We start from the raw sequence: 26,425 nt of genomic DNA, 5'->3' as shown, positions 1-26,425 counted from the left end.
ACGGAAGGGACATAGCCAGCGGTCAAGGATGAGTTGATCAGCGAGGTGAGGTATGGGAGAAGGTCACCGGAGATGGTCTGGAGAAGAGAGGAGGGGATAGGGTCAAGCGGGCAGGTTGTTGGGCGGCCGGCCGTCACAAGTCGCAAGATTTTATCTGGAGAGAGAGGGGAGAAAGAAGTCAAAGCATAGGGTAGGGCAGTGTGAGCAGGACCAGCAGTGTCACTTGACTTAACAAACGAGGATCGGATGTCGTCAACCTTCTTTTCAAGATGGTTGACGAAGTCATCCATAGAGAGGGAGGAGGGGGGGGGAGGGGGAGAAGGATTCAGCAGGGAAGAGAAGGTGGCAAAGAGCTTCCTAGGGTTAGAGGCAGATGCTTGGAATTTAGAGTGGTAGAAAGTGGCCTTAGCAGCAGAAACAGATGAAGAAAATGTAGAGAGGAGGGAGTGAAAAGATACCAGGTCCGCAGGGAGTCTAGTTTTCCTCCATTTCCGCTCGGCTGCCCGGAGCCCTGTTCTGTGAGTCATCAAGCCACGGAGCTGGAGGGGAGGACCGAGCCAGGCGGGAAGATAGGGGACATAGAGAGTCAAAGGATGCAGAAAGGGAGGAGAGGAGGATTGAGGAGGCAGCCACTATTTGTTGCATTATTTGTTCTGTCATTTCTGGAGGATTAAATTGAAATTGCAACCAACTTTCTATGGCTTGTTTTAGAAATAGTGATATTTGGGAGATTATTTCCTTTTCAAATAACTGAAAGTGTGAGGTTGTAATCTGAATAAAGGGAAAAAGGCCATTCTTGAACATTGGGTGAGACAATCTTACTAATTTGATAGAGAACCAGTTTGGATTTAAGTATAACTTTTGTATGACTGAAGCTTTTAGTGATAGGTCTAATGCTTTAATGTAAAATGTAAAAAATGTTTAATATTTAATAATTTCTGTCCTCCGAATTCATATTCATTATATAAATAGGCCCGTTTAATTTTGTCTGGCTTGCCGTTCCAAATAAAATTGAATAATTTTTTCTCATACAATTTTAAAAACTGTTCGCTAGACGTAGGCAAGACCATACTCAAAAATGTATGCACGCATGACTGTAAGTCGCTTTGGATAAAAGCGTCTGCTAAATGGCATATTATATATTATATATAAGCAAATAGGTCAACTGGGATAACACTAAAGAGTTAATCAAGGTGATTTTTCCACAAATTGACAGGTATTTATAAGCAAGATCTTATCTATTTTTGCTAACTTTCTATTAAAATGTATTGGAGTGAGATCATTTATTTCATTTGGGATATCCATTCTGAGTATATCCACATCACCATCAGACCATTTTATTGGTAAACTACATGGTAATGTAATTTATTTTTATTTTCTGGTGATCCAATACGTAATATAGTGCATTTATCATAATTTGGTTGTAATCCAGAGAGGTTAGAAAATTTATCTAGATCCTCTGAGGCTGTGGAGGGATTCAAGTTGTGGATTTAAAAGAAAACATGACTCATCAGTGTACAATGACACCTTTGTTTTTAAGCCCTGGATTTCTAATCCCTTGATATTATTGTTGGATCTGATTTTAAGAGCTAACATCTCGATGGCCAAAATAAACAGATATGCCGATAGTGGACAACCTTGTTTCACTCCTCTTGACAGTTTAAAACTTTCAGAGAAATAGCCATTATTTACTATTTTACACCTAGGGTTACTATACATGATTTTAACCCATTTTATAAGAGATTCTCCAAAATTGAAACGCTCCAGGCATTTATATATAAACCCCAGTCGTACTTTATCAAATGCCTTTTCGAAGTCTGCTATGAATAGCAGGCCTGGTTTCCCAGATTTTTCATGGTGTTCTATTGTTTCCAGTACTTGCCATATATAATCTCCAATGTATCTTCCATGTATAAAACATGTCTGATTAGAATGAATAATGTCCGACAATACCTTTTGAATTCTATGAGCTATACATTTTGCTAGAATTTTTGCATCACAACACTGAAGTGTAAGGGGCCTCCAATTTTTTTTAATGGACTGGATCTTTGTATTTTCCACTTGTATCCTGTTTCAGTAACAATTAAATCAGACCTTCTTCTTGAGTGTCTGGAAATCTGCCATTTACATAGGAGTGGTTAAAACATGCTAATAACAGTCCAATGAGTATATCAAAAAAGGTTTGGTATACCTCGACTGGTATGCCAGCCAACCCTGGAGTTTTACCGGACTTAAAGTCTTTAGTTGCATCCAGAAGTTCCTCCTCTGTAATTTCACCTTCACATGAGTCTTTCTGTATGGCTGTTAATTTTACATTATCAATAGAAAAAAATCTCTACAATTAGCTTCAGTTAAAGGAGATGGAGGCGACTGAAATGAAAACATATGCTTAAAGTACGTTGTTTCCTCCTTCAAAATATCATTTGGTGAATCATGGGTGACTCCGTCATTTGTAACCAGTTTCAGTAAATTATTTTTGGTAGCATTCCTATGCTGAAGATGAAAAAATTATTTGGTGCATTTTTCCCCATATTCCATCCAGTTTGCTTTATTTTTTTATAATATATTACACTTGATCTTTCTTGAATAAGTTTCTCCATTTCTTTTTGTTTTTCCTCTAATTTATTCCGAGCCTCTATGTTACAGTTTTTATTGCTATCTATCTGTTCTGTTAGACCTTCTATTTCCTTTGTTAGTATGGACTCTTTTGACCAAAATTTATTTTGTTTTCGAGATGAGTACTGAATTGCATGGCCTCTAAAGGCACATTTAATGGTGTCCCATACAATAAGGGGATTTGCTGTACCTGTACCCAAATGTTTCTGTTGGGCAGTTAGGTTCCTGCAAGAACCCCCACCAACTAAGGAGGTTCCTCGACGAACCCCGCCTCCTATGGGGTTCTTGGAAGAACCTTTTGGGGGCAATTTTCCATGCCAAGAACCCTAAGGTTCTTCAAAGAACTTTGAGGATCTTAGAAGAACCCTTGTTGAGCCCCTAATTTTTAGAGTGTATAGGCTACATGTGCACCACCAAGTCAGAACAGTAGGCTAAGTTATGAGGGAGAAGGGACCAAATTATTAAGGTGAGGCACATGGGCTACTAAAAGCTTACTACACAACATACAATTAGCATTACTTTCTTAGCTACAGTATACATATCTCCCTGGCATATTACATAATTTATGCAGCAGCATACAATACATTTTTGGACTCACCTTGTTGTGCTGTGCTAACTTCAACAGGAAGGTGGCGCGGCGGTCCTTCTTGTGGGAGATTCTCTGGATTTATGGTGCTTTCAAGACAACTGGGAACTCTGAAAAAAAAACAAGGTTGAATCATGACGTCAGTGATCTTCAGGTTGGACCTCTAGAAAGAGGCCCAAGTTCCTGACTTGGAATTCTGAGTTGGATGACCGTTCAAAACATATTTTCCCAGTCGGAGCTAGTTTTATTCAGAGTTCTTAGTTGTATTGAACTCACTGAAGTCTGAGATTTCCCAGTTCCGAATTTCCAGTTATTTTGAATGCGGCAGAAGTCATGCTGCATTGATATCATGGTCAATGTATTCAACCTTTTCTTGCTCATGGCATGTGAACGTTTATCCTTTTAAGCTTGGAAAAGAGACCCTTAAACCCAGATGTTGGACCACACACCCACTCCACTGAATAGCAGGATAGTGTTTGCTTTGCAACGCTTGCCGTTAGCCACTTATTCCTTCCAAACCACTCATTGTTGAATTTGCGATTTCCAACTTGTTGTGTAATGTTTATGTCCAATGGCCGATGAGCACCGATACGTTTTATCTATAATTTCTCTTCATATGACAAGGATTGAAAAGGATTTGCCAGTAGATTGTCGACTTGATTCATGATAACTGCTTGTCTAGCTTGCTAGCTAAGATTTTGAAAGTATGATGTTGACATGATCAGTCCAATCAAAACGATGGTAGATATAACGTGATTTACATCATTTTATCTGTGGCCAATGACATTGAGCCTTCTTGGATGATTACTTCTAATGTAAATCTATGGCAGCACCCAAGGGGCTTGAATTTTCGAACTCTCCCCCGTAGATTTTGCGGTGACGTAGTGTCCCCATGAGTGACAGAACACTGAGCCAATCAAGGTGCAACTAGAGAACATTACCAACCCCTATGCTCCGTATTTTCCGCAGGCTGCCACCACCACAGAAAGCACTGAGCTAGGCTGAAACACCTGTATTTTGGAGCTGCCTTACTCAAAAAATAGACCATGTTTGTATGCAGCTCTATTAACTCAATTATACATCTTTTTTACATTGTTTGCAAACGGATTTTTTTTTTGCTAAACAGGTGGGGCTCAAAACAGGTGGGGCTTAATTGACGTTCCAGCTGTGTATCTGTGCATGTGCCAGCACCAGTAGCCAAGCCTCCCTCTAAGAGCCAATTTATGCTGAATCTGAAAATGTGGTCGGAGGCGCCGTATGGATGGTGTGACGCAGTTGTGGAGCCTCTGGAGGCACGCAGAGGCCAAATTGAGCTCTGTACAGCATCGCCGTGCGCCCCTCAAATGTTGTAGCAATGCGGAGGGCTCCATATAGCTCCGCATTGACATGATTGGTTGACGGTAGGTGAGGGTGGGAGGTCCTGTATAAACACAAACTCACTTCCTTGACAACTTCCTTCACAACAGCTCTGCGCTGCTTGGCGAAGCACAAGAAGTATAAATGCCCTGACTTTTGCAGAGGCCATATCACCGTAAATGCTGCACGGCCAATGCAGACTTCGGAATGACCATGCAGCGCCTTTTATGCACAAGTGAAGTGAGTTCGGAAAAACTGAAAGTATGCATCTTAGAAATAGTTTTCACATACAAACTTTATACGTCCGAATTCAAAATCTAATAGGCTTCACAAAAATAAGTGTCACTGTGGTAGAATGTTAATTTTGATTGCCGAATTGTCTGCATTAACAAAAGTCCCATCAGTAGCCCGATATAATGTGTCCTATGTAAACAGGATTATTAGGGTATTTGTTCTTCTTGTAAACGTTTTAAACAAACTATTATATTAAGTCTGACTATCCACAATAATCAGATTATTGTGTGCATGTAACCGTACTCAATGTTCTTCACTTGATTTTTCAGTTTTACCACCTGAAGGATGTCATTTTTCACGTTTGCGCGTATTGTGTGCCTTCTGAATTTGCTGTTTGGATATTCCATCTATAAGAGTGACATGCTCAGTTTACCCTAGCCCAGTAATTCCCAACTTTTTTTGGTTACTATACCCCAAATCACATTTTGCTCTGTCCAGAGAACCCACAAAGTACCCCCTCATGTGCATTTTACCAGTAGGCCTATGGTCTTATGAGTCTTCCCAAGTACCCCCTGTGGATAGCCCACGTCCCCCTTGGTTGGGAACCACTGCCCTAGCCGACTAAACTCAACTCCATGATTTAGGATGGAGTTGAGCGGCAGACTGGAGCTCTGACATCACATAAAATGAAGTTTTTATATAAAAAACTGGATTGGAGCTCCAGTCCATTATTGCTGATAAAGAGACATTCCAATGAGCAATTCCATTTTATTAGGGAGAATAACACATGGAAAGACGCTCAGAGCTACTGTAGGAAGAAACACACAGACCTGGCCAGTGTGAGGAACCAGGCTGATAACCTGAAGATACAGCACCCACTGGGCACATCACGTCATTTCAACATGAACATTTTGGTAACATTTGGTTGAGATATTGATCAATGAGATTTCAACCTTCATTCACCCAATCAAAAAGACAGCCAGAAGTTTGTTGAATTCCCAATGTGATATCACTATGCTTTCAAGTGATCACTAAGCACAACCAAATTCCAATGGAAAAACATTTTCAGATTTTTGGTTTAGTTGTCATCTACACTGAGTATAAAGCCAATTCGTAATCCAATCCAAATTTGCCTCGAGGTCACATGTTTGTGATGCCTTAGTTAGACGCGCTTCCAAAGCAACCACAGAACAGGGAATCCAAATGGTGTAAAAAAACAACAATTTATTTTCCAAACAAAAGGTTCTAAGTCGTGGCATAGCGTAGCGGTCAAAAACCTGTAAGGTACCACCATACCCGAGGCCTAGTAGACCCATACTGCCAAAAACCTAAATAGGTAAAGGGAAGGGGAACATGGGAAAAAAAGGGGTGTGCCCAGGAAAGGCTCCATAATGCTTTAAAATACCCATGATAATCATAATAGAAAACCAAAAACATAAGTTCATCAACCATACTCCATAATTCATAATTAAATATTTATACTTTTATTTAATAATATTTTAAAATGGAGCAAAACAATAAATATAGCACAAATAAAGAAAATGGGAATTTGGCTCCAACATACCTGGCCTCTAATTGTGACTGTGGGGACACAAAACAATTACCAATAATAAACACTAGAACCAAAGTTCAATATATTGTCCATAATAGTCCATTAATTATGAAAAAAAAACGGTGTAAAAACACTATAAGTGTTCCAAGGAACAGTGTAGTCTGCTATACGGCGGCTTCCAGCAGCAGACATAGCTTGGTGAAGGGCCTCCAAAGTGTGATGGTCTGGGTTCTCACCTTCACTTGCCTAACCAGCCCTCTGGAGTCTGGGGTGGTTTGTGTGACTGGCCCCATGATCCACAAGTTACGTGGGGCAGAGTCATCCACGATAAGAACTATGTCCCCAGGGACAAAGTTTCTTATTTTTCTTGTCCATTTTTGTTGTTCCTGCAACTCGAGAAGATACTTTTTGGTCCATTCTTCTGTTGTTCTGACTGGCCAACCACAGCTCATACTTGACTGGAGGCTTCCAGGATATCAGTGAGTCTCCCTTTTTGCACAAACTGACCCTTAACAGGGTGCCGTAAAATCTGGGAGGACGTTGGAAATACTTCTTCACCATTTTCTGAGCGGCTTCCACACTCTCCAACTGGATATAACACTTTCTATGACCCCAGTTCAAATGATAGCCATTGATTTTACCAAAACGCTGGGCAAGCCGTAACAGAGAGATGTCCGAGTACTTCTGGAGTGGAAGCATACAAATGTAGCTGGATCTCCCACTGAGATTCTCCAACTTTTTCTGTGAAAAGTGCATGATAACATTGTCAGGTTTCCACAACAACTGTCCTTTGCCTTTGTAGAACTTCACCATCTTATGTTCTTCATCGGTAGTATCACGCTCTAACAATGCCGCCTGTCTGAAAAAGGATATGGTATGGTTTACAACATTCACGTTTGTTCGCTCTGCCAGTTTCAAGATGGCCACCTCCATGTCTCTATAGCCCTTTCTAATTGGGCTAATGTAGACAACCTTTCCATCCCATGAAGAATCCATTGACTCCAGTGATGCGTCCCCTCCAGTATCGAGTTCATCCAATGTAACAAAATCATCCATATTCTCAGGGAAATCCATGTCATCCATGTTGTCATCTTCATGAAAACTCTCCTGATCCATCATGTCCTCCATTGAGACAACAGCATCACCCAGAGCTGGATCATCGGCAGCCTTTAGGTCAGAATCCTCCAAACCTCCTCTGAGGAGCTTTGTTGACCTTCTCCTTGTTCCACCACTTTCTCAGCAGGTTGTTTGCCTGTACTGGGTCTCTCTTTTTGTTCTCTCGTTTTGTGAAATTTGAGGTCTCCTAGCCCTCATGTCTGCTGCTGTGGCTTTTACTAGAATCTTCTCTTTTGGATGTGGTGGAGTCAGGACTTTCTCTCAGGCGCTTCAGTGACGATGACAAGCTGACTTTGACACTCTTTCCATTGATCTTGAGGGGGTTGGAGTAGTAGTACTTCACCATAATGTCAGCATCCTTCCAATCTACCATCTCAATCAGGGCCTGATCACTTGAATATTTTAAAAGTCACACATCCCCAAGATGGCGAGAATGAGAATTTCAGATTCTCTTTCCTTCCCAGGAGGTACGTGGGAAAAACAAACCACTGTATTGGTAACTTGTTTGATGGGCCATTTTTCTGGTGGTTCATCCAACTTTGGCGTATAAATACTGCACACTACAGGTGACAGGTACAGAGTCAAACTATTTCCATTCACAAAACCTTTGCTTTCACCGAAGTGATCCACCATATTGACTGCCTCTTTGTGCGAACCAAACTCCAGAAAGCCCTTGCAGGGGAACACCACATGTTTTACAACCGAATGGCTTAGCCAAAGTCATCAACAGAGCCAAGGGGAAATTTAGTGACAACCACCTTAATGCCAGCCTTGGCCTTCAAATGGTGTCTCAGCCCGCTCTGGTCGCACTCTCCTATAGTCAGTGTCACCATGGCTGCTTGACCGGCGACGGACTGCAGGGGGCTGTCCTGTCTGCTGCTGTGATTCTGTGAGTCTGTTGGCACTTTCACTGCAAAGCCTTTGTCCAGGATGCCTGCCATGAACTTGGTGTAGTCCTCACAGAACTGAGGATTCTTGGCGAGTTTCGTTTTCAGGTTGAGAGCACGCTGTACTGCCCCACAGCGGTTGTTAGGAAATTCAGCATCCTCATTCCTCAGTGGTAGGCATATATTTGTAAGTCGCTCTGGATAAGAGCGTCTGCTAAATGACTTAAATTTAAATATACTATAGTGGCCACCCACAAGCTTGGCTGACTGTGAGACATGCTCCATGAAGAGATGCTCTTCTCTTGATATTTCAAGCTGCTCCTCATGGTGGCGCTCTGGGAAGTCATGCTTAATATGTTGCTGAAGCAGTTCTTCCAGTTCTACAACAGAGATTCTGTGTGCCATTACGTGACACTGCCAATAGTTGGAGACATTGCCCTTTTTTTGTGGCCTATTAACAATCCAGCCCAGAGAGGTTTTCACAGCGTATGGGCCATCTCATTGGCTGTTTATAACCTTCCATTGTCTGAGGCACATTGGTTCCAATCAACAATCCAACTTCACCATCAATCTTCGAGACACACTTCTTCCAAATATGGCCGGCCATTGGTCCACATCTGCCTGGGTAGGGATTTCCTTTTCAGTGTAAACGGCAGGGAGTTCTACAAAACTGCTGTCATCAAGGCTGCTTATCTCCAAGCCAGAGACAACAAAGGTACTCACAACTTCCTGCTTGTTTATAGTCTTGAGAAGAATGTCTGTTCTTCTTCCAGGGACCTTGAGATCTTGAAGCAGTGCTTCTGTACAGAATGTAGCTGTACTGTCTGGATCTAGAAAGGCATACGTTTCCACTGTTCTGTTACTTTTTTTCAAAGTGATTTGATTGGTCTGAAGCCAAATCCAAACTGGTGTCCTTTGGGGGGCATTTTGCTGCACCAGGACAACCCACAGTTGAGCTCAGCTCAACGCTGATTTGCTAATTCGTTTATAATATCACTGGAGGTCAAATGCTTGCTGGCATCAATCAATAAAATGCTATGGCGGCAACATGTTATACTCTTTTGGTCCAGACAGCATCAGATACATTGGCTACACATACTGAGACAGAGGGGTGCTGTTTCCCTCGCTCTGATGATTTTTCCGGTGAGTTTTAGCCACTAGCGAATTGATGGAAAATTATGAAAACACAGAGAGAGATGAAAGATACATTATTTTATAATTGAAATGTATTTATTGGTCAAATATTTGGGGACGCCTGGCTTCCTTTGGCATCCATGAATAAACGCCTCTGGCTACATTGTAGTTAGCGAGAGAGCAAGTCGCAAAGACAGTGGCACAACGGCCGATATGCTATTCCTTCTAAGTGAAGCACTGAAACATTCCAGATAAGAGAGTGAGAGGTGGTGGTGGTGACAGTGGTAGGGAAGTAGATGGCGGCCCATTTGTCAGCATCTATGCATCCCTCTGGCTTGGGGCGAGGCGAGCGAGCACCGCAGCTCTGCATTACAAATTACACTCAGTGTGAGTTTCCCGAAGAATACAAAAATAAGTACCCTATTATTATACTTGAGTAAAAGTAAATATACCTACATTGAAAATGATTCAAGTAAAAGTGAAAGTCACCCAGTAAAATACTACTTGAGTAAAAGTCTAAAAGTGCTTGGTTTTAAATATACTTAATTATCAAAAGTAAATGTAATTGCTAATAGATACTTAAGTATCAAAAGTAAAAGTAAAAATAATTTAAAATTCCTTAAATTAAGCAAACCAGACTGCACCATTTTCTTGTATTTTATTTATTTATTGACATCATTTGAGTCAATTGGAGGTGTACCTGTGGATGTATTTCAAGGCCTACCTTCAAACTCAGTGCCTCTTTGCTTGACATCATGGGAAAATCAAAAGAAATCAGCCAAGACCTCAGAAAACACATTGTAGACATCCACAAGTCTGGTTCATCCTTGGGAGCAATTTCCAAACGCCTGAAGGTACCATGTTCATCTGTACAAACAATAGTACTCAAGTATAAACACCATGGGACCACGCAGCCGTCATACCGCTCAGGAAGGAGACGTGTTCTGTCTCCTAGAGATGAACGTACTTTGGTGCGAAAAGTGCAAATCAATCCCAGAACAACAGCAAAGGACCTTGTGAAGATGCTGGAGGAAACAGGTACAAAAGTATCTATATCCACAGTAAAACAAGTCCTATATCGACATAACCTGAAAGGCCGCTCAGCAAGAAAGAAGCCGCTGCTCCAAAACCACCATAAAAAAGCCAGACTACGGTTTGCAACTGCACATGGGGACAAAGAACGTACTTTTTGGAGAAATGTCCTCTGGTCTGTTGAAACAAAAATAGAACTGTTTGGCCATAATGACCATCGTTATGTTTGGAGGAAAAAGGGGAAGGCTTGCAAGCCGAAGAACACCATCCCAACCGTGAAGCACGGGGGTGGCAGCATCATGCTGTGGGGGTGCTTTGCTGCAGGATGGACTGGTGCACTTCACAAAATAGATGGCATCATGAGGAAGGAAAATGATGTGGATATATTGAAGCAACATCTCAAAACATCAGTCAGGAAGTTAAAGCTTGGTCACAAATGGGTCTTCCAAATGGACAATGACCCCAAGCATACTTCCAAATTTGTGGCAAAATGGCTTAAGGACAACAAAGGTATCAAGGTATTGGAGTGGCCATCACAAAGCCCTGACCTCAATCCTATATAAAATGTGTGGGCAGAACTGAAAAAGCGTGTGCGAGCAAGGAGGCCTACAAACCTGACTCAGTTACACCAGCTCTGTCAGGAGGAATGGGCCAAAATTCACCATATTTATTGTGGGAAGCTTGTGGAAGGCTACCCGAAACATTTGACCCAAGTTAAACAATTTAAAGGCAATGCTACCAAATACTAATTGAGTGTATGTAAACTTCTGACCCACTGGGAATGTGATGAAAGAAATAAAAGCTGAAATAAATCATTCTCTCTACTATTATTCTGACATTTCACATTCTTAAAATAAAGTGGTGATCCTTACTGACCTAAGACAGGTAATTTGTACTAGGATTAAATGTATTTGGCTAACGTGTATGTAAACTTCCAACTTCAACTGTATATATATGACTGTTTAACATTTTCAATTAGGACACATACAGTAGATGTTTCCTTTATTATGTTAGTAAGTCCTTTATTATGTTTGTTATAGACTACGTTTATTTGTATAGCCTACACTTTGTTTACCCTGAATCATTTCAACAAAATCCTTTAAGGGCTTGGACCCCTTATGACAGTATAGTACAAACATAACACAAATTACATACACACAGCAACTTCATTGCAAGATAGCACAACATCATCACGTCATATCATACCTACAAGACATTATCAGCATAGCAACTACTGACATACACATTTTAATGTCCAGCACACAGGAACACTGAAGCATCATGTTGCTAAATCAAAAACTCAGTAAATGTGATATGGAAAGTGTCCAGGTGGGTCAGTGTATCAGGGGAGAATGCAGTAATAGGAGTGTGCAGGCCGGACAGTCCATACATTCCTATGCTGTGGGAGGAGGGGGCAGGTATGGTAGTACACTTATAATTGTGACACCGTGCAGTGCATATATATATTTTTTTAACCTTTATTTAACTAGGCAAGTCAGTTAAGAACAAATTCTTATTGACAATGATGGCCTACCAAAAGGCAAAAGGTCTCCTACGGTGATGGGGGTTGGGATTAAAAATAAATAAATAAAATATAGGACAAAACACACATCACGACAAGAGAGACACCAGAACACTACATAAAGAGAGACCTAAGACAACAACATAGCATGGCAGCAACACATAACAACAGTGAGGCCTAAGAGAGTTGTATAAATAAGCTTCAACTAGTGGGTCTTGCGACAGGTATAAAGAGATGAACAGTTTACAGAGGAATATAGAGTGCAGTGATGTGTCCTATAAGGAGCATTAGTGGCAAATCTGATGGCCAAATGGTAAAGAACATCTAGCCGCTCGAGAGCACCTCTCTGTAATCTAGCATGGGTAGGATGGTCATCTGAATCAGGGTTAGTTTGGTAGCTGGGGTGAAAGAGGAGTGATTACGATAGAGGAAAGTCTAGATTTAACATTAGCCTGCAGCTTTGATATGTGCTGAGAGAAGAACAGTGTACCGTCTAGCCATACCCCCAAGTACTTGTATGAGCTGACTACCTCAAGCTCTAAACCCTCAGAGGTAGTAATCACACCGGTGGGGAGAGGGGCATTCTTCTTGCCAAACCACATGACCTTTGTTTTGGAGGTGTTCAGAACAAGGTTAAGGGCAGAGAAAGCTTGTTGGACACTAAGAAAGCTTTGTTGTAGAGTGTTTAACACAAATTCCGGGGAGGGGCCAGCTAGTATAAGACTGTATCATCTGCATATAAATGGATGAGAGAGATTCCTACTGCCTGAGCTATGTTGTTGATGTAAATTGAGAAGAGCGTGGGGTCTAGGATCGAGCCTTGGGGTACTCCCTTGGTGACAGGCAGTGGCTGAGACAGCAGATGTTCTGACTTCATACACTGCACTCTTTGAGAGATGTAGTTAGCAAACCAGGCAAAAGACCCCTCAGAGACACCAATACTCCTTAGCCGGCCCACAAAAATGGAATGATCTACCGTATCAAAAGCTTTGGCGAAGTCAATAAAAATAGCAGCACAACATTGCTTAGAATCAAGGGCAATGGTAAGGTTGCAGTCACACATCCATAACCTGAGCGGAAACCAGATTGCATACCAGAGAGAATACTATAGACATCAAGAAAGCCAGTCAGTTGATTATTGACAAGTTTTTCCAACACTTTTGATAAACAGGGCAAAATAGAAATTGGCCTATTACAGTTAGGATCAGCTTGATCTCCCCCTTTAAATAAAGGACGCACCGTGGCTGCCTTCCAAGCAATGGGAACCTCCCCAGAGAGGAGTGACAGGTTTAAAATGTCAGAGATGGCTTGGCGATGATAGGGGCAGCAACCTTAAAGAAGAAAGGGTCTAAACTTCTCTAGCTCAGCCCCCATTAATAGCAGAAGAAATAGACAAATCCAATGGTACAACCCAGAAGTCTGTAGCTTAAACACACGTTTAAAAGAGGTTAGAAGTGCAAATCGGTGGGACTCATTGGGTTAAGGCTTTCAGAATGTTCCAAGAGTATGGGAAGTGGGAAAGTGACAGCTGTTTGACATGTCTCTGGCCTTGGTGCATATTCAGATTCATTTATGATTAGATCAGAATCGCCGTCATAATCATTGGCCTGTACAGAGAATTAAGTCCAAATCCCCATCTTCATCCATGGCTTAGAAAAGGGCCGATTTAGCAAGCTAGCTACTGCAGGACATCAACACAAGAAGACCAGAAACAGACACGTTTTTCTGAAAATGAAGTTTTGCAAAGGAAGTGATTTGATTGGTCTGAAGCCAAATCCAAACTGGCCTCCCTTAGGGGGCGTTTTGCTGCACCAGGACAACCCACAGTTGAGCTCAGCTCAACGCTGATTGGCTAATTATTTTATAATTGTTTTATCAAGGGAGGCCAAATGCTTGCTGGCAGTAGCCTACATGGTGTGTGAACTGCTGACTGCTCATAATTTGCAGATAGTTGTTGACACATCAACCAGGATCAAGAGGCAGGGCAATTTGTGACTTGTTTTGGTAGTCAGTGGCTTTTTTGGAGGGGGAGTGGTTTCATCTATTTTCTGAGTGTATATAAACAGCTTCTCAGGCTCCATCTCAGTGTGCTTCATTCTATAGCTAGAGGACTCCTGATATCTCCAGGAGTGATAAGTATAATTTTTTTGTCTTTATCTGTTGTGGTCTAGTATTGTCTTTTTGCTAGCTAGGGTCATCTACTGTAAGTGCTGCCTGTCTTCCCAGTGGCATACTTGGTGTGTGAACTGCTGACTGCTGATAATTTGCAGATAGTTGTTGACACATCAACCAGGATCAAGGGGCAGGGCAATTTGTGACTTGTTTTGGTAATCAGTGGCTATATTGGAGGGGGAGTGGTTTCACCTCTCCTAGGCAATCACTATTAGTACAGGGAGATGTGCTCTCCACCTCCGCTAGGCAATTAGCAATTAGTGTTAGTTCTTCAGTCTCCCCTGGGTGGTCGTGTCAGTGGCGGTTTTGTCACAAAACTAAGACCTTCGCCGAAACAAAGACGGTTCTGCAGAGTTGTTCGAGGAAGGAAAGAGAGGAAGGCTCCACACCACTCTCTCACTTGAGTATCTTACCTAGTTAATTTCAGATTATCAAATTTTGCTATTTTGTAGCTTTGTCAACTGTGTGTGTGTTTTCTAAACTTGTTCTCACCTCTCCCTGTAGGCTTTACAGACGCTCCCCATGCTCTGGCTGCAACCCTTCTAATTTATGTACCCTGCGTGCACAACCCATGTGGAAGTCCTGGTCTCTGGCAGCGTTTATAACTGCCGATCTGCGGTCAAGAACGCAGAGTTCATCTCAGCCTATGCTGCCCTTCAGTCCCTTTACTTTTTGGCCCTGACGGAGACATGGATCAACCCAGAGAACACTACTCCAGCTTCATCTGACTATGTTTTCTCTCATAGTCCGAGAGCATCTGGTCATCGCGGTGGTGACACAGGTTTTTTCCCCCTCTAACCTGTCCATTTCAATTCCATGCTGTCACTGTCACTTGTCCACTCAAGCTTAACATTATTGTCATCTATCGCTCACCAGGTGCCCCTGGAGAGTTCCTCAATGAGCTTGACACCTTGATAAGCTTATTTCCTGATGATGGCTCACCGCTCTTCGTACTTGGCGACTTTAACCTCCCGACGTCTGCCTTTCCAACTCTTTCCTCTCCTTGCCTCTTTTGACCTCACCCTTTCCCAATCCCCTCCAACTCACAAGGCAGGTAATACGCTTGACCTCATCTTTACTACAGGCTGCTCGCATACTAATCTCACTGCAACCCCCCTCAGGGTCTCTGATCACTACTTTGTTTCCTTTTCTGTCTCCCTTTCCTCCAACCATAACCACTCAGCCCCTACCCAGATGGTCATGCGCCGTCGCAATCTTTGCTCTCTCTTTCCCACTACTCTCTCCTGTTCTATCCTATCATCTCTCCCTTCTGTTAAATCCTTCTCCCTCCTGTCTCCTGATTCTGCCTCTTCGACCCTACTCTCCTCCCTTTCCGCATCCTATGACTTGCACTGTCCCCTTTCCTCCCGGCCGGGTCGGCCCTCCCCTTCTGCTCCGTGGCTGAGTGACTCATTGCGAGCTTACAGAACAGGGGTGCACTTTTTTATGGGGTGCACTATAGAAAAGTTAGTAGTTTTATTAAATTAATAATTTTAAATGTCATGGTATACCCTTCTATGTAACAATGTCACAATTTAATTAAGAAAAAAAAAATCAGTATTAAAATAGGCCTATAATGACTACTCACACAACTATTCAAATATTAACGTTGGATATTCTAATATTCAAATAACGGTGCACATCCCTACAGTACTATACAACTTAATTGATTTAATGAGGATAGGGTCAAATTGCCAAAATGTATAGGCACTCCTGGGTAGCTACTGTTTTGGAAGCGTTTTTGCATTAGAATATGTTACAAAACTGAACACCCATTGTCATTTTGTTGTATGGCAGACAGAATCACACTAGTGATTACTGACGATATCAACCATGGATGATGTTAACCTTTTTTCTTTCTAACGATCACTGTCTTTCTCGCTCTCTCCCGCCCCTTTTCCTCTCTCAGACCAAGACATCCACTACTGAGTGCTGGCCTCTCTGGACGATCACTTCGATGTCCACCTGGCACAGGCGGAGAACCTGCAGGCGCTGTTCTTAGCGCTGAATGATGAGGTCTTTGAGATCCTTGAGCTGACCGTCGGACACCTCAGTAGCTGAATCCCGCCTTTGTCATGCCCTTCCTACGCAAGATGCTCATCCAGGTAATGCAAATAGGAAACTTGTGTCTCGTGTTTTATTTGAGTAATTGAACCCATTTTCCAGGTAAGTTGACTGAGAACACATTTTAATTTACAGAAACAGCAAACAGAAATTACTTAAACGCTTCAGAAGAAACCGATAGGTTTTGATCTATTTTAGGTATAGTTCTGTGTGTCGTACCCAAGATGGTAAAGCTTCCTGAGTGTCAGTGGTGGACCAGCCATTTCAATAACACACCAGCAGATGGTAGTCAAGTTAATGTTTCACAATGTGGCTTGAATTACAAATGTCAGACTATGTTGAACTATGCTAAACTATGCTTTGGGGTTCTACCTTTTGAAGGGAATAGGAGTGACTCTCGCTCACAATTAAAACCATGATGTTTTATTAGTTAAGTCAAAAAATAAAAAAAGCCTTGATAAGAATGGATGCTAAACGATGGTGTGTGCTTCTACCTGTTCCAGATCCTGACTGAGCTGGAGCACAGTGGCGTGGACAGAAACAAGGAGCAGAGCGCCCGCATTCTCGGTCACCTGGTCTCCAACGCCCCCCACCTTATACGCTCTTACATGGAGCCCATCCTAAAGGTACATACCGTAATCAGCACTGGCCCCTATGACCTTTTGTCCTCAGACCCTTTAAAACGTTTTACTCACTGAAAGTAACATACTGTGTAGCTTGTTTTTGGACACAGGTCCAGGAATGGCTAAAGGATTGCAATATTTACCTGGAACTAACCTTGCAGATAGCATTACTGGGTGATCTGAAAAGTCATAGTCAATCAATCAATAATATAATAATACTTTTAGCAAAAATGTTTATTTTTAATTCACAATCTGTAGAAGCAATGAGAATAGAAAGGTTCAGAATTTTTGTAAAACATCACAGTACGGTCGAAATATATATGGCAAATAGAAATCCTATATGGATGGTGTTAAGAGATAGATGGGAGGTATTGAATAGAGTTGAAGGATGGGACTAATAACAAATAACAACAAATAATAACAAAGATAGCTAATAATGTAAGCATACTGTGTCCATAATAAGTATATAGGTTGTATGTTGGGAGCTTTTGGGAAGGAGCACAGTTAGAAAGATATGGCATATAGAAGCAAACCGGATGGACACCATGAAAATGATCGGAGAGGTTGAGAGTAGAAGAAGTTCAGGAGCAAAAAAATAAATATATATATATATATATATATATATATATATATATAATATAATTATTGTAAAATTAACTCTGTCCATAAGGTGTACATAGTAAGTATAGACCGGAAGTAGAGGCCTGGGCATTGTTGTTCACTAATTTGCTCCAAGTAGGGAAAGGATGGTGGGGTTGAAAAGTAATAAAGGGGAGTATATATATAAAAAATAAAAAAAACATGGGGGATTGGAAGTGATGCAGACAATTACATTGATAGAAGATACAATCTATCTGCAATATTAAGCTGATCCATTCCCCCTAAAAAAAACAAAAAAACATACTGTATAGGTGTTATACTATGTATAGGATAGATTTCATCCTAAATGTACCGCCGTCAGCGCTGGCCCTTATGTTAACTACCTTATAAAAGCTTCTGAATGTTTTACTCACTGAAAGATCATTATACACTACCGGTCAAAAGTTTTAGAACACCTACTCATTCAAGGGTTTTTCTTTATTTTTACTATTTTCTACATTGTAGAATAATAGTGAAGACATCAAAACTATGAAATAACACATACTTCAAATAGCCACCATTTGCCTTGATGACAGCTTTGCACACTCTTGGCATTCTCTCAACCAGTCACCTGGAATGCATTTCAATTAACAGATGTGCCTTAAAAGTTAATTTGTGGAATTTCTTTCCTTAATGCGTTTGAGCCAATCAGTTGTGGTGTTATCTCAGTCTGGTCTGGTCTATCTCTGTCCGTCAGGCTATTCGTGTTCTGGGCTTGCTGGAGCCCAGGACCCCTACAAGCATAAGATGAACATTGGAATGATCGACCAGTCACGAGACGCCTCAGCCTCTCGGATTCCAAGTCCAGCCAGGACTCCGGCCGCCATCTTTAACACCTTTGTCTTCCTTCTCTCTCTCACACACACACACGCACATTAGCTTTGGTGTTGGTGAGCAGCGTTCACCTCTTTTTCCTCTGTGGTATTACCGTTACACTAGAGAAAGCTATTTGCGTTTTCAATTACCAAAGGTGCCGGTTCTAGCTGCCACAAGTACCCAATCCCAGCTATGAGCTGGGCTAACAAATGGCCATATCTACTGACTGACTTTATTATCACTGGAATCTGCTGCATGTAGGGCACCGCTGAGGCCTAGCAATGTCAACAGAATTTATGGTTTGGCTTAACAACCCGTCGGAGCCCAATTGTCTTTGTACGTCTGCACGCTTTCTGTCTGATTGCGAACCAAAACATCCAACACAGGGAGGCTGACCTCAGTTCAGACAGAAAGTGATCGCGCTAAGTGCTTTAGAACCTGTTAGAGGAGGGATATCTGATCAACATTGACCCACATATTAGGCCCCAAGACATGGAGTCTTTACCGTAAATCTTGATGTATACGGCTTTGTAATGATTTTATAGGTCATATAAAATTCCTAATGGCACATGCACTGGCGAGACCACCGCCTTGACGTCATTCGGGTCACAGGATTAGGCTACACTGTCCACTGTAGATTGAGGGTGCATTATATCACTTTATCATGAACGCAGGTAGTGACCCGATTCCGTGTTTTAGACTGAGCCCCCAATGTGTATTCATGCTTTGGCAGAGTCCTCAAAGATAGTTCCAGGTCAATGTCACATTACATCATCGAGTTTATACAAGGCTACACGTCTGATAATACCATTTGCAGCCTCCTGTGGCGCTATCTTTTCAGTCAGTCCAGAGAAACCGCTTGCAAAAATGACAGCAGGGGAAAAAGTAAAAAAAAAAACAGCAACTTAAAACAAATGTTTTATGTCATGTGAATCAATTTACCGGGTGCATTACAAGGAAAGTGCATGGAAAATGTCAATAAGGACCTATGTGTCACTAACGCACAGATGCGCTGTGACTTTGGGCTCTGTGGACAGTAATAGTTTTCGCAGGCCTGCTCTCTCTCCAATGGAGGATATGGTTACAGCCAAGGTCAGTGTCTGGAGCAGCTATAGTCTATGGCAGCTGGCTGCTGCTGTGTACTGGGGATCCTGCACGTCCTGCTTCAGTGCTGGAAAGCAGTTGGCTATGTCAGTGGTCTGCAACTTGTGGCTGCATATCTGCATTTGGCTCCATAGCTGCCCCTTTGTGGCTCCAGTGGTGGGAAGTCTTTGGCTAGGTGCACCACTTCACCTGAACCACCACCCCAGTGATTTAAACACCAAGGCCTCGAATGATAATGGTATAACGTTACAGCTTGCTCAGGGAGAGATCTGATTAAAATGCGCCAGTTCCAACAGTACTCTGCACTCTGACGCACTGTAACTCACACAAACCTAGATGTGTGTTGTTCGGGGGGTGACGATACTTCAGGACCCATGAAGGCAGTGGTGAGTATTGTCATACCTAATTTTCATACTTGAGTGAAAGTAAAGATGCCTTAATAGAAAATGACAAGTGAAAGTCACCCAGTAAAATACTACTTGAGTAAAAGTATTTGGTTTTAAATATACTTAAATATCAAAAGTAAATGTAATTGTTCAAATATACTTAATTTATACTTTTAGTTTTGATACTTATTACAGCCTCGAGTCTTCTTGGGTATGACGCTACAAGCTTGGCACACCTGTATTTGAAGACTTTTTCCCATTCTTCTCTGCAGATCCTCTCAAGCTCTGTCAGGTTGGATAGGAAGCGTCGCTGCACAGCTATTTTCAGGTCTCTCCAGAGATGTTCGATCAGGTTCAAGTCCAGCCTCTGGCTGGGCCACTCAAGGACATTCAGAGACTTGTCCCAAAGCCACTCCGGCGTTGTCTTGGCTGTGTGCTTCGGGTCGTTGTCCTGTTGGAAGGTGAACCTTCGCCCCAGTCTGAGGTCCTGAGCACTCTGGAGCAGGTTTCCATCAAGGATCTCTCTGTACTTTGCTCAGTTCATCTTTCCCTAGATCCTGACTATTCTCCCAGTCCCTGCCACTGAAAAACATACCCACAATATGATGCTGCCACCACCATGCTTCACCGTAGGGATGGTGCCAGGAATCCTCTAGACGTGATGCTTGGCATTCAGGCCAATGAGTTCAATGTTGTTTTCATCAGACCAGAGAATCTTGTTTCTCATGGTCTGAGAGTCATTTAGGTGCCTTTTGGCAAACTCCAAGTGGGCTGTCATGTGCCTTTTACTGAGGAGTGGCTTCCGTCTGGCCACTCTACCATACAGGCCTGATTGGTGGAGTGCTGCAGAGATGGTTGTCCTTCTGGAAGGTTCTTCCGTCTCCACAGAGGAACTCTGGAAATCTGTCAGTGACAATCGGGTTCTTGGTCACCTCCCTGACCAATTGCCCTTCTCCCCATATTGCTCAGTTTGGCTGGGCGGCCAGCTCTAGGAAGAGTCTTTGTGGTTCCAAACTTCTTCCATTTAAGAATGATGGAGGCCACTGTGTTCTTGGGAACCTTCAATGCTGCAGACATTTTTTGGTACCCTTCCCCAGATCTGTGCCTCGACACAATCCTGTCTCGGAGTTCTGCTGACAATTTCTTTGACCTCATGGCTTGGTTTTTGCTCTGACATGCACTGTCAACTGTGGGACCTTTTATATAGACCGGTGTGTGTGTGTGCCTTTCCAAATCATGTCCAATCAATTGAATTTACCACAGGTGGATTCCAATCAACTTGTAGAAGCATCTCAAGGATGATCAAATCGAAACAGGATGCACATGAGCTCAATTTTGAGTCTCATAGCAAAGGGTCTGAAACTTATGTAAATAAGGTATTTCTGTTTTTTATTTTTAAATGTGCAAAAAAATACATTTGCAAAAATTTCTAAACCTATTTTCGCTTTGAGAATGTGTTATTTCATTCATTTTAGAATAAGGCTGTAAAGCACTAAAATGTGGAAAAAGTCAAGGGGTCTGAATATTTTCCGAATGCACTGTATCCTGCCCCTTTATATAAAATGTTAGCTTAACAAATCAAGTAGTATCAAATGTTGGTTCTACACAAGCAATTAAAGTTATACACTTGTAGAATTTGAAAAGATATCTAAGTAGCCCAACAGATAGTGGTAGACCTAATCACCGACAATGATGAGACAGCCTGTAGGGAGGAGGTCAGAGACCTGGCATGGGGTGCCAGGACCACAACCTCTCCCTTAATGTGAGCAAGACAATGGAGCTGATCGTGGACTACAGGAAAAGGCGGGCCGAACAGTCCCCCATTAACATCGACGGGGCTGTAGTAGAGTGGGTCGAGAGTTTCAAGTTCCTTGGTGTCCACATCACCAACAAATTATCATGGTCCAAACACACCAAGACAGTCGTGAAGAGGGGACGACAACACCTTTTCCACCTCAGGAGACTGAATAGATTTGGCATGGGTTCCTCAAAGTTCTACAGCTGCACCATCGAGCGCATCATGACCGGTTGCATCACCGCCTGGTATGGCAACTGCTCGGCATTTGACCGTAAGGCGCTACAAAGGTTTTTACTGTATATATATAGCCTCCCTACTGTCACTTTATTTTACTTCTGCTCTTTTTTTCTCAACACTTTTTTTGTTGTTTTATTCTTACTTTTTTGTTTAAAATAAATGCACTGTTGGTTAAGGGCTGTAAGTAAGCATTTCACTGTAATGTCTGCACCTGTTGTATTCGGCGCATGTGACCAATAAAATTTGATTTGATTTGAGGTAGTGCGTATGGCCCAGTAAATCACTGGGGCCAAGCTTCCTGCCATCTAGGACCTATATACTAGCTGGTGTCAGAGGAAGGCCCAAAAAATGTTCAGACTCCAGTCACCCAAGTCATAGACTGTTCTCTCTGCTACCGCACGGCAAGCGGTACCGGAGTGCCAAGTCTAGGACCAAAAGGCTCCTTAACAGCTTCTACCCCTAGGCCATAAGACTGCTGAACAATTAATCAAACTATTGTTTTTACACTACCTACATGTACAAATTACCTTGACTAACCTGTACCCCCGCACATTGACTCGGAACCGGTACCCCCTGTATATAGCCTCGTTATTGTTATTTTTTTGTGTTAAGATTTGTTTTATTTTTATGTTTTACTTTAGTTTATTTAGTAAATATTTTCTTAACTCTATTTCTTGAATTGCATTGTTGGTTAGGGGCTTGTAAGTAAGCATTTCATGGTAAGACCTGTCATATTTGGTGCATGTGACAAATACAATTTGATTTGATGATATTAAAGTTAAGCTAAAAACAAGACAGCGCTAATTTTCAATGCTGAAAAAAATAGGCTATCCAAAGGTATTATAAAATGATTTCACTTTAGTCGCCCAGGGCAGGGAATAAGTTACCTGTATGGTAAGGCAAAATATAATAATAAATAATACAAGGTTTCAAGGTGCGGTTTATTTAACATTTTAATTCAAATTCGTTGTTAACCAGGGTTTAAACATTATCGGAACTTTCCTAACCCTTTACACTTGCATACGGATTGAAAATAGGGGATTTGGACAATGATAGGTGCCTAAATTGGAATGCAGTGGCTGTACAGTAACATGCTATACATGACCTCAGAGCTCATGGATTTTGTGACAGTCGTTCTGAACTTTTGTTGTCTGAGTGAGAGAAATGCTGTAAATTAAGAGAAGTCAATGTATTTTGAAAGATGAGACATGGCGGAAAATAATAAATACCGGTTTGATGTCATACAAGGAAGCCAAACACTCTTGAGTCCAAATGTGCAGTTCACATTTCCATATCCTAGACTCATGTAATATACAGTGGCAATGTTAATGAACACTGTGTTTGATGTTCACTTACAAGATGACATGGTGTTGTACCCTGGGTTGTCCTGAACAGAATAAGCCTATGTTTTTTTTGTGAAGAAAATGTTTGCGGACCGTGCTTCTGAATGCACCCTTGACTCCATTTTATGCCCACCAAAATTACGATCTGCTTCTCTGAATTGCCTTGTGAAAGCCGAACACTGTAAGTTCGTATGTTATAATTTAGCTAGTCATGTTGGCAATAAAACGAGCTTTAATGGACAAGTTTTGGATTGCGTTAACAACAGTAATTTTGTGATGGCGGGGATGCAGGGCTGTGTTCCAAACAAAACAACTACAAGTGTGCTTACTCTTGTTCCTCAAAGGCACAGCTAGGAGAGCTCAAAAGAGCACTTATAGTTGAAGACTTCTTTGATTCAAAGTGCATTGAAATGACTTAGGAACTGTGCACACTTTGGAGAGGTGTGTGGCCACTTGGAGGCATCAGTTAGTTCTCTCACTCAAACCCTTGTAATTATTTTGTCTTATGTTGCACCTACCCCAAATTTGGTGAGAAAATAATTAATCAATAATCATGTTACTGAATGTATCCAGAGTATTTTCAGATTTCGTTATCAACAAATGCGGCAAAAAGTACAGTAAATGTAAAATCAAAAGTGTAATGTTTGGATTTAATGTTTGGTCTTGTGTGGCTCAGTTGGTAGAGCATTGCGCTTGCAACACCAGAGCTGTGGGTTCGATTCCCACGGGGGACCAGTACGAAAAATGTATGCACTCACTACTGTATGTCGCTCTGGATACGAGTGTCTGCTAAAATGTAAACATTTATTCAGTCTTGTGTCAGATGAACTGTTGTGTCCTCACCTTTTAGTCTAATAATCTCCAAACCGTTCCCTTTTAATTGCTACAATGGTTATGCATATGCTTTCTAAATTTCTTCTCTAAGAAACATTTCAATTTAGCCCTATCCATGTAGGCCTATTCCCACGAGGGTAAAGGGTTAAAATTCCAGAAATCCTTTGTTGGAGGATTCTGGATTTCCTGCTTATTCCCTCCTGATTCTATGAATCTTCCAACCAGGTTTTCTAGAAAACCTGCAGATTTTGAGAAAGTTACTGGAATTTAGCAACTCTATTGACAACTAAATCAAATATTAACTCCAAATGGATGTTGAACTGGTCTTTGTCCAGTCTGTCAAAGAGACTAGAGCGCGACACTGAACAGATACTTCACTGAGAACTCACCACAGAATAAATGAAGTATTGTGTTCTCCTGATGATCAATCAATTCAATCAATTTTATTTTTTCAATCAATTTTATTTTATATAGCCCTTCTTACATCAGCTAATATCTCGAAGTGCTGTACAGAAACCCAGCCTAAAACCCCAAACAGCTAGTAATGCAGGTGTAGAAGCACGGTGGCTAGGAAAAACTCCCTAGAAAGGCCAAAACCTAGGAAGAAACCTAGAGAGGAACCAGGCTATGAGGGGTGGCCAGTCCTCTTCTGGCTGTGCCGGGTGGAGATTATAACAGAACCATGCCAAGATGTTCAAAAATGTTCATAAGTGATGGCTCATCATAACTGTATGATGAGCCATCTACTGATGGCGCAACTGCCTCAATTTGTAAAAGCATTACAAGAAAATGGGCATGCAGAGTCTCCAGTAGCCACAACAGTCTTGACCAGTTTGGAGAGGCTGAGGAACAGGGCCAGTTTCATTGCCAAAAGCTGTAAGGAAATAAGAGACAGATATGACCAAAAAGAAGATGGGCTGTACTACCTAACCACAGCCAACGGGGTGGTCTACCAGACCTTCTGCGACATGACTACTGCTGGCGGTGGCTGGACACTTGTGGCGAGCATGCACGAGAACAACATGTATGGGAAGTGCACGGTGGGCGACCGTTGGTCCAGCCAACAAGGCAGCAACCCCAACTGGCCAGACGGAGACGGAAACTGGGCCAACAGGGTTACTTTTGGAACCGCAGATGGCGCCACGTCAGATGACTTCAAGAATCCTGGGTATTATGACATTGTGGCAGAAGACATGTCGGTTTGGCACGTTCCCAACAACTCCCCTATGGAACACTGGAACATAGCCGCCATCCTCCGCTACCACACCGAGAGACGCTTCCTCACCATTCATGGGGGAAACCTGCACCAACTCTTTAAGCTCTACCCAGTGAGATATAATGCTGGGGCATGTGACAACACAGGACCTGCCATTCCAATCGTGTACGACTTTGGGAACATAGAGACCACCAGAAATTTTTACGGACCCCATTCAAGAACCCAGTTTGAGCCTGGCTTCATTACTTTTAGGCCAATAAATAATGAACGTGCAGCCATGGCTATCTGCTCTGGGGTCAAACCAACACCGAACATGCGCTGCGACACTGAACATTACTGTATTGGTGGTGGTGGACACTTCCCTGAGCAGGCCCCTCGTCAGTGTGGCGACTTCCCGAGCTTTGACTGGAATGGCTATGGTACCAACACAGAATGGAGTTCATCAAAGGAGATTACTGAAGCAGCTGTGTTACTTTTCTACCGTTAAAATCCATCCTATTGATTATCAATGCCGTCAGATGGCAAGATGTAAAGATGCATTTTGTTAATACTGTTTGCTTATAATATAATGAACATCACAGAACTATGATTTCCATTTGTTTAATCTATATGTACCGAATACATAATACGTTTATCACATTTCCTTGTTTTAAAATCGAAAGAGATGAGTATTACAATTTTGTGAATATGAATGACTGAAATAAAGACTAATCTAAAGGAAAATTGATAACAGTTGTGGTTTCAATATGCTTTGTCTTGTAGCCATGAAAGACATGCCATAGTTTCTAGTTTTTTAACTTTACTGTGCGTTGTTCAGTGAGCTGCAGTGCGTTGTCAAATCACATGTCTGTTCCCTGTGTAACATCAATATTGCAATAAACTACATAAATGTTTATTTAACCTGCTACAAACAAATACAGGTACTGTACTGTCACATACAGTGCCTTCAGAAAGTATTCACACTACTTGACTTTTTCCACATTTTATTGTGTTACAGCCTGAATTTAAAATGGATAAAATGTAGATTTTTTTTTTGTCACTGGCCTACACATAATACCCCATAATGTCAAAGTGGAATAATGTTTTTCGAAATTGTTACAAATGAATTAAAAATGAAACACTGAAATGTCTTGAGTCAATAAGTATTCAACCCCTTTA

At 41.8% G+C, this 26,425-nt stretch overlaps 1 protein-coding gene and 2 pseudogenes across 1 annotated transcript; 2 read left to right on the top strand and 1 right to left on the bottom strand.

Moving 5' to 3' along the window:
• Positions 1-6,095: 6,095 nt before the first annotated feature.
• On the bottom strand, positions 6,096-8,694 carry LOC121546514 (annotated as a pseudogene).
• Positions 8,695-13,528: 4,834 nt separating this feature from the next.
• LOC121546515 overlaps positions 13,529-26,425 on the top strand; it is a 108,225-nt pseudogene continuing 95,328 nt past the window's right edge.
• LOC121545984 (intelectin-like) lies at positions 24,789-25,994 on the top strand. The gene has a single exon (XM_041856944.2). It carries the CDS (start codon positions 24,801-24,803, stop codon positions 25,752-25,754), a length of 954 nt encoding a protein of 317 aa, XP_041712878.2. The 5' UTR covers positions 24,789-24,800; the 3' UTR covers positions 25,755-25,994.

The sequence above is a fragment of the Coregonus clupeaformis genome, chromosome 30, assembly GCF_020615455.1.
Source record: "Coregonus clupeaformis isolate EN_2021a chromosome 30, ASM2061545v1, whole genome shotgun sequence".
In the NCBI taxonomy this organism is placed as follows: Eukaryota; Metazoa; Chordata; class Actinopteri; order Salmoniformes; family Salmonidae; genus Coregonus; species Coregonus clupeaformis.
The sequence above is the reverse complement of the archived record's forward strand: the minus strand, read 5'-3'. Positions and strand labels throughout refer to the sequence as shown.